Raw genomic sequence first — 8,990 nt, 5'->3', positions numbered from 1 at the left:
CCTCATGTCAAACTCCAAAAAAGAGAGAAAGCCTTTAAAAAATCAATATAACTCTGGTTCCGCACTTTCTCTTACTCTTACCTACGGGCCCGCACCTCAAGTACATAATACCTGCGTACTTGTACGCTCTGTCTGTAAAGGGGTGGGTGCGTACCCCTGTAAAAGTCAAAAGGCGCAAGTTTTACTTCAAAAAACTTACTTGCAGTCGATTCTAGAGCATTCTAGAAGATGGTTTGACGTGGATTGAGCGCCTCCAGATGGTTCATGCATCCCAATGAAAGAGGAACTTATCCCATGAAGAGGGGAGCTATCCCTTTGAAAGAGGGGCTTATCCCATTGATGGTGGACCTGTTTAACTTCCTCCAAAGCATTATAAATGTAGGCATTGGGCCAGAGGCAAGGGAGGTTGAAAGCTGAACATTCCTAAGGGTAGATGTTGCTGAAATTAGGACTCCCTTATAGAGCTTGAGAGGAGAGATCACATTCCTTTCTTAGCTTCATTTGGAAGTGGTTGAGCTGATCAAAGTAGAGGAGAACTCTTGCTAGACCCTGGGAGGGACCTGCACAACACCAAGGCATTGGTTGTAAGGTTTCTTTTGTTTCCAATTAATACAATTAAGTTCATTTTTCTCAACGAGTTGTTATATATAATTTGTTTCATAAACTCCTTGGTCTTTATGATGAATATGTTTTATTATATGAGATATTCAGGTGCTATGTAATCGTTTTCTTGTTTGTGTATGCAGGCTTCAAGGAGAGGAGCTCATCTGGATCAAAGAGGCTTGGCCGCTACAAACAGCGTTGGACTAAAGGTAAGCCTTAAACACCTGGTTGCTCTTATTTTAAATGCATATTTAGGGAAAGATAGTGCTTGATTGTTTTGTTTGTCACTAGAAATGCCTTAGTTTCTACGGAGGTCGGTTTTGTCCGCAAAATTGACTCTTTCCGCATGACACTCCCTTTCAGATATCATGGTTTGAGGAACACTTCTCATACAGCCCAAAAAAATAGAATTATTGTTTTTTGTGTAGTTTAGGGTTTTCTTGCTAATTAGGTCATTACCTTTCAATTTCATAGGGTAAGTTGCAATTTGTATTTTCTGATCTCTTAAGTTATGCATTGATTTCATCTCACTTTCATATTGGTTCCAAGCATTTCCATGCATGATCTTAGCAAGTAAATGGTGACAACTTTGTTTTCTTCTACTTGAATAAACCTTTCTTGTTTTTGATGAATTCATGTATAAATGCCAAGAATGATGTGTGTTTTTGCAGGAGTTTATAAATTGCAGGGAGATCTCATCTCATCAACCTCAGCCAAGCCATATACACCCATGAATGCCAAAAGTCACTAAGGTCTCAATTCGAATTCTTGTCTTATGAGGGAAACTTTCCATCTCCGTTGAGCAAATCCAACCATCTCAAAGTTTTGGTTTGAGTTCTAAGTGCCTACCACTCCCATGCCTTTTTCCCTCCTTATTCACCTTTTCCAAGCTCCATCCCACCTTCTAGACCACTCCCTAATCTTTTGGCCTATTCTTATAGTAGAACAGGGGATCCTGTAGGTGAACTAGTAGTTCTTGTAGACTGTTAGAAAAATATATATTACGAAGCAATGGAACATATAAAATATTGCAGAAATATAAACACAAAAAACGCATAAAACAAGAGAGACATAGATATACGTGGTTCACCCAGTTTGGGCTACATCCATGGAGAAACATCCAGTCCTTCTTTTTATATTATCCAACAAACTGAAGAGATACAACCTACAACAGATCCGCTATAACTCCCTCTTCACTCTCAATCTCCTCTCTCTTCCTCACTCAAAATACAGATCTACATAGACGCAATATAATTCCCTCATATATAGTGAGGGGTTGCCTTCTAGGGCAAAAAACCCTAAATTAAACATTACTTCTACCATCAGATCTTCGCCTAATGAATGGCCAAGATTGACTACGAAATTACAACATTTTACAAGGAAATTTTACATCTATTCTTAGCTTCGGGGGCACTACCCCTGAAACCCCCCTCCAGGGAGGGTCTCCCAAAAGGTCGCAGCCGCCCCCCGGACCCCCCCTGCAGCGAATATTTTACGGGCGGCGTTGCTGCCCCATTACGAACTGGGGTCTAGTGCGGCGATACCTTTGAATAAAGAAGATAATCAGGCTCCACACCCAACATAGACATCCTGTAGGAAAACCCATAGTAGCATGTTTTGAGCCCGAATTGAGAAAAAACATTAATAAAGGCTTGGATTAGGTCCCTACTTGCCCTCCAAGTCATCTGAACCATTATACTCATTTTCCTTCACACCTGTCTCCCCTGCCAAAGAACCAAGAAAGATTAACATTTACATTTTTCAAGCAAAAATATAAAAAGAAAAAGTTCTTTTATATTTATTCTTGCACCCGAGTTTGCTATTGGATCAGCATTTGCGAAAGGAGGGATGGCGGGGAGCTCTGACGGAGTCGGGATTTAGCGGCGAGTCTAACCGCACGTTCGAAGACCGCAGTCAAGGAACGGTTTATCACAGATCCCGCAATTGTTTCGGTGCTGGCCTCGCATCTGGGCGACAGGCCGATCACGGAGAGCGACAGGACTTAGACTAACCGCCATGGAGAATCAACAATTAACGGACCTCGTGGACTTCACCGAGGATCCGTTCGAGGGACAGACGGTTTTCAGTAACCCTAACCATGCTAAGGCTGTTTTCACTCCGCCGGTTTCTGAGGAAGTTAGGGCACAGCTATTGACCCCGGTGGTTTCGTCTGAATCCGCGAATGAAGCTATTGGTATTGAGGCTCCGCCTCTCTCTCTAGGTACGGTAAACTTTCTCACCTCTTTCTCGCCGGATTCCTTAATCTTTGACGCCATTCCATCTCCTGTTCAGAACGTTCCTAGGGCACATAATAATCCATCCGAATTAGGGCAAGACCCTTGTCGAATTCCGGGGGTTCGAACTTCGGGATACTTCAGCACTCCTACTGTTAACATTCAAGTCTCTAAGCCCACGGCTCAGACAAAGAACACGGACCCTCTCTCGGAGCATCCATCAGCCCCCAGATCAAAGAAACGGAAAATTAGGTGTGTGAAGGCTACTCAGAAGGATATCTCGATTGAATTTGGGAACCCGGCAGATTTCGAGGAAACTATGAACAATGCCCGCACGATGCTGGTGGGACATGTGCGGGGGCGCTCCTTCACCTCGGACAGACTCAGGAAATGGGTACAGGAAATATGGGGAGGTCTTTTCTCGCAGCTGCCAGCGGTTCGGGTCCTCCCACGAGGATGGTTCGCCCTCAGATTCGCACAAGAGGAACACACGCACACCGTACTGGAGAAATTTTGGCATATTGAATCGGCCCCGGTTCTATTGAAGCGATGGAATCCCCTTTTCGACCCGGAAAGGGAGCAAATAGCTGCTGGGCCACTATGGGTTCGGCTGCCCGGGCTTCCGCTCCAGTTCTGGAGAGAAGATGCTTTCACCCGCATTGGTGATGCTCTGGGTTCATATCTCGACCATGATCGATCTTATTTGGACACGGGAAGACAAACGGTTGCCCGAATTCTGGTACACCTTGACACAAGGGAGGGCCTGGAGGAAAAGATCACACTGAATGCAGGGAAGCTCAAGCGGATGCAGATTCTTGATTACGAAGGAGTGCCCTTCAGATGCAATAAGTGTCACCAAGTGGGCCACTTATACAGGGACTGTCCCCTGCTAAACAGCCCTGCCAGCACTTCAAAGAATTCGCCTATAATGTCCAGAAGGAACTCTCCGTTATCATCCCCTGTCATTCTGAAGACTGCAGATCATAAGGACGACCTCAGCGCAGTGGATCAGACAATGAAGGACGCCTCCACTCCTCCCCTGACTCGGGCTCGGGCTGCTGCTGCACAGTCATCGGGAAATCACCACTCCTCTTCCTTTTCTGTATTGGAAAAGTCTATTGAATTTATAAATTCAGCTCCTGTCATCTCTGCACATTGCATTATTTCATCACCCTCCTCGACACAATCCACTGCCCCCCCTACACTTACTCGTGCTCCATCTCCCCCAAAAGAATCCACCCCCAAAAGACACCAGCCTCACTCATATTCTCTTCGCCCCCGCACATCACTTCCGGATTCTTTAGCTCCCTCGATTGGTTTGGGCATTATTACCCCTGGGATGGGTCTCACTATCACCAGAGGCCGAAGATCGGCACTTAACAAAGCCATTATTCGCGCTGGGGCCGAAGTTGCCTCAGGCCGCCAATCCACCATTGATGGGGTCCTTAGAGCCACAAAACCCCCTCAGCAGGGGCCCCCATGAAGTTCCTCTCTTTCAATTGTAGGGGGCTGGCCAGTCACCCCAAGAAACTGGCCATCAAACGACTTTTTGAGGTCGAAAATCCTGACATCATCCTCCTCCAGGAAACCCTAGGATCAGCTGAGGATGTCTCTCGATCCCTCAGTCTCTCATCTCCCCGATGGCATTTCATTGCAGCAGATGCCAGTGGGCGATCTGGGGGTTTGGCTATTGGTTTCAACCCACTTTCCATCAGGCTGGACTCTTCCTGGGGAGGTCCTGGATTCTTGGGAGCGGACATTTTTGCGATTGAGCTTGGAATGAATCTTCGTATAGTTAATATATATGGACCATGCCATCAAAGGGAAAGTTTCTGGAGAAATCTCCTGGGATTCAGATTGATGTCCTTGGACCACATCATCATAGGGGGGGATCTAAACTTCTCTCTGGGATACAGTGAATCCTGGGGCTCTATGGCGCAGATTGACTCTATTACAGACTTCATGAGAAGACTGTTGGATCTACATGATTTGGTTGACGTCCCTATGCAGAAGCCCCTTCCAACTTGGAGAAATAGGAGAGTGGGACAAGCTGCACTTGCCCGTAGACTAGACAGATTTATTCTCAAAGGGACATTGATTCAAAAACTCCATCGTCTTAAACAATGGGTTGGATCGGGAGGCATATCTGATCACTCTCCTATCCTTATGGAGATCATGGGCCCCCTTCCAAAGCCGAAATCTCCATTCAAATTCAATCACCTCTGGCTCGAGGATCAGAGTTTCATCAACCTGGTATCCAATTTCTGGAGGACACATCCTATTGACAGAGAAGCATCATTGGCAAGAGGATTTGTCAAAAACCTAACAGAGCTCAAACACTTGACTATTGGATGGGCAAAAGAGAAGAAAATCAGAGAGGATGCTCAGCTCATTAATATAGAAGAAGAGATTCATGGCCTCCTAGATGACCAGAACCGGGCTTTTGGATCCATGGGGGACAAATCTCGGCTATTGGAGCTCGAAAATCAGAAGCACAGAATCCTGAAACTCAGAGAGGAGTCCCTGAGGCTGAGGAGTAGGGCTGTATGGCTCAAAGATGGGGATGAGAATTCCCGTTTCTTCCACAATTTCGCAAAAGGAAGAAGGCTGGCAAATACTATTTGGAATCTTCCTATGCCAGACGGAGGAGTGGCTGATTCTTTCAACAAGCTCTCACAGCTTGGCACCTCACATTTCAGGCAACTGTACAAGAATCCGGCGGGCACAAATTTGGCAGAAATCATCAATGTGGCATCACATTTCCCCAGATATGTAATGGAGGAGGACATTGATTCTCTCACAGGACCAGTCACTATGGCAGAGTTGGAGAGCACCATCAAATGGTTTCAGAGAGAAAAAAGTCCAGGTCCGGATGGATGGACCATAGAGTTCTACTTAGCCTTTTTTGAGCTTCTTGGAGAGGACATCCTGAGGGTGGTGGAGGAAAGCAGAGCGACAGGACAAATCTATGATGCAATAAACACCACTTTTATAGCGCTCATTCCCAAATCAGACTCCCCCTCATCATTTGACGATTACAGGCCTATTTCATTATGCAATGTACTTTATAAAATCATCTCCAAGATCATTGCCAATCGGATTAGGCCCATTTTATCCAAACACATCGGGCCCCAACAGTTTGCCTTCCTGGAAGACAGACAAATCCATGAAGCTATTGGATCTGCGCAGGAAGCTATACACTCCATTTGGACAAAAAGGCTTAAGTGCATCCTTCTCAAGATTGATCTCTCCAAGGCTTTTGATAGAGTTAGCTGGCTCTATATCAAAATGATACTCATCCACTTAGGCTGCCCCATCCTCTTCATCAATTGGATAATGGCATGCATCACATCCCCCTCGTTCAGCATCCTTATCAATGGAGCGGCCTCCCACTTCTTCCACTCTGAGAGAGGCCTTAGGCAGGGATGCCCCCTATCTCCCTTGCTCTTCCTTGTTGTGATGGAAGCCCTGAGCCGCCTCATCATCTCAGCCAAAAGAGCAGGTACTCTCAGGGGATTGAAGATCACAGACGAATGTTTTATCACACACCTACTGTTCGTTGATGATGTGCTGATCATGCTTGATGGAAGGATGCAGGACATCACTACATTCAACCGCATCCTAAAGCTCTTTGCACAAGCCACTGGAATGGAAGTAAACCAGGCAAAATCCTCCATCACTCTGGTTGGAACATCAGTACAGGAATCATTCACTGCATGCCAGGTATTTCCATTCACCAACCATCCTTTGGATAGAAGGCTTAAATACCTGGGGTACTGGCTCAAACCAACCTCACAGAAGATTGCAGACTGGGTATGGCTGGTTGCAAAAATAGAGAAGAGGATCACTTGCTGGAGTTTTCGATATCTATCTAGAGCGGGCAGATTGACTTTGATTAAATCTGTACTGGAAGCCACCCCGGTTTTTTGGATGGCTCTGGCATGGATCCCTCGAAACATATTATCAAAAATCCAGAGAATATGTAACAGATATCTATGGGGAGGAAAACAGGATAAACGCACATTTGCATGGACCAGATGGAACTCTATTGCTCTCCCAAAAAAGTGGGGGGGATGGGGAATAAAGGATCTTCCCACATTTGCACAGGCCATGGCAGCAAAGATGGGATGGGCACTGATGACATCACACAGCCTCTGGACCTCCATTGTCTTCCACAAATACATTTGGCCCAGAAACAAGCTGGACTGGCTTAGAATGCCATCATGGAACAAGGTGGGTATATCATCTGTTTGGAAGGCTGTGCTTCACGCCCTGCCCCTCATCAGGGATAACATCGTTTGGAGGATTAACAGCGGTGACTGTGCCCGTGTGGGCCTTGACCCGTGGAATGGTAGTGGGGGTCGGCACAATCTACCTAGGGATCTTATAGACTGCTTATCAGCACAGCATATATTTGTGATTGCACAGGTCACGGACAGGGATCGCTCAGACATGTTTCACCAAGCCTGGAAGACGGCCAACCAACTACACCTCCCTGCTAGATGGCACTCGACCTAGCGCGAATATTGCACTGCCCTATCTGAATCTCATATCAGGATAACAGAAGGTCCGGATGAATTGATTTGGTTTCTTGCTGACAGTGGTAAGTACTCACCAAGGGAGGGTTATACGCAGCTTAATATTCAGAAAAAGCCTGGGGTCCTTGATCAATGGTGGAGACAGATTTGGAAGCTTGCTGCATCTCCCAGATCAAAGCTGTTCACTTGGTGTGTACTCCGGAGCAAGGTTCCCACAGGTGATTTCCTTATGAGACACGCCATACAGGGCCCGACGTGGTGCATTCTCTGCAAATCTGACTCGGAGACCATATCTCATTTATTCCTTCACTGTCCGATGATGCAACAGATCTGGCAAAACATAAAACCCTTCATCCCATTCAATGGAGACTGGAGCGGGCCCGATCTGATCAGTTCATGGATAGATTGGACAGCGAGGCATAAGGGCACGAAACTGATCAACCTGCCTGTTATCATTCTATGGTCTTTGTGGAAAGTTCGGAACAGATGGACATTTGAGGATATAGCACCCCACTGGCCCCTCATCGAAGCTGGAATCATCTCTGCTTACAGAGAGTTACCTGAGCCGCCTCCCCCAAAAATTCGCCATCCAAATCCTCCGCCCAATATTGATCAATCCACCCCTTGGGCATACTTTGATGGAGCGGAAAATGCTCAGAGTTGTGGGGGAGGCATCATTCTGCATCATAACCTTACTCATTCCTATCACATCAAAGCTGGCTTGGGCATTGGAACCAATAATTATGCAGAGCTCATCACACTGCGGCACCTCTTGCATTTTGCACTATGTCATCATTACACTAGAATCAACATCTTTGGGGACTCGCAGACTGTTATAAATTGGTTCAATGATATCACGATTTGTCACATGCACACACTCAGAGCTATCATGGATGAAGTGCATCGATTAAAAGATGCTTTCTCACATATCTCTGTTACACACATTTACCGGGAGCATAATATGGACGCTGACAAATTATCCAAGGAGGCCGCGGTGATGGATCGTGGCATCTGGGAGATTACGGAAGTTTTGGGCCAGCAGCAACAGAAATACTACCACCGGCCATATATAGATCAGGACTACCCAACAGGGGGTCCTCATCTCGCATAAAATAAGGACAACAGCATCCACAGATCACTGATTTTTGCACAGCAAACACAGAAAATTCACTAGGATTATGCTATCAGAATAGTTGCAGAAATTGAAACAACACATTTACAGACAATTGACAGAATGTATTGATGTAAATTTTGAACTTTTGTACAGATCCTACAGTGATCACAGATCATGATATACTGATATATATGTAAATCTCTTCATATTAATGAAAGTTTTTACGGATTTTCCCAGGGGAAAAATTTATTCTTGCACCCAACAGTGAGCACTCCCTAGATCAGATTTCATGCTTAGATTAGTTAAAACCTCACATGTGTTCAAGTAGGGTTCTTTTGCAAGAAAATTATGTTAGCAAGTAGATAAAGGATTTCATGTTGTTTTGCAAGCATTCATTTCAGTCTTTCCTTCATGCCATAGACAACATTTCTTTTCTTCCAATTAGGGTAAGTTTCCCTTCTCCAAATTGGTAATCAAACTTCTTCTAGTCAATAGAAGGCT

General features: G+C 45.5%; 1 protein-coding gene across 1 annotated transcript; it reads left to right on the top strand.

Moving 5' to 3' along the window:
• Window positions 1-4,769: 4,769 nt before the first annotated feature.
• On the top strand, window positions 4,770-8,486 carry LOC149166125 (uncharacterized). The gene is made up of 3 exons (XM_089430053.1): window positions 4,770-5,897; window positions 6,435-7,291; window positions 7,394-8,486. The coding sequence occupies exons 1-3, from the start codon at window positions 4,770-4,772 to the stop codon at window positions 8,484-8,486; spliced, it is 3,078 nt and encodes a 1,025-aa protein (XP_089286179.1).
• Window positions 8,487-8,990: the final 504 nt, after the last annotated feature.

The sequence above is a fragment of the Pinus tabuliformis genome, chromosome 5_1, assembly GCF_031772625.1.
Source record: "Pinus tabuliformis cultivar Carrire ecotype Pingquan chromosome 5_1, CPIR1, whole genome shotgun sequence".
In the NCBI taxonomy this organism is placed as follows: domain Eukaryota; kingdom Viridiplantae; phylum Streptophyta; class Pinopsida; order Pinales; family Pinaceae; genus Pinus; species Pinus tabuliformis.
Note: the sequence above shows the minus strand (reverse complement) of the source record. Positions and strands in the feature narration are given on the sequence as shown.

Bases quoted from the DNA above. Each gene is read 5' to 3' on its own strand.
- LOC149166125 (XM_089430053.1), top strand. From the start codon at position 4,770: ATGGCGCAGATTGACTCTATTACAGACTTCATGAGAAGACTGTTGGAT. The intron at 5,898-6,434 runs GTACTTTATAAA...GGAAGGATGCAG, and splicing joins GGCCTATTTCATTATGCAAT to GACATCACTACATTCAACCG. The intron at 7,292-7,393 runs GTTTCACCAAGC...ATCTCATATCAG, and splicing joins GACAGGGATCGCTCAGACAT to GATAACAGAAGGTCCGGATG.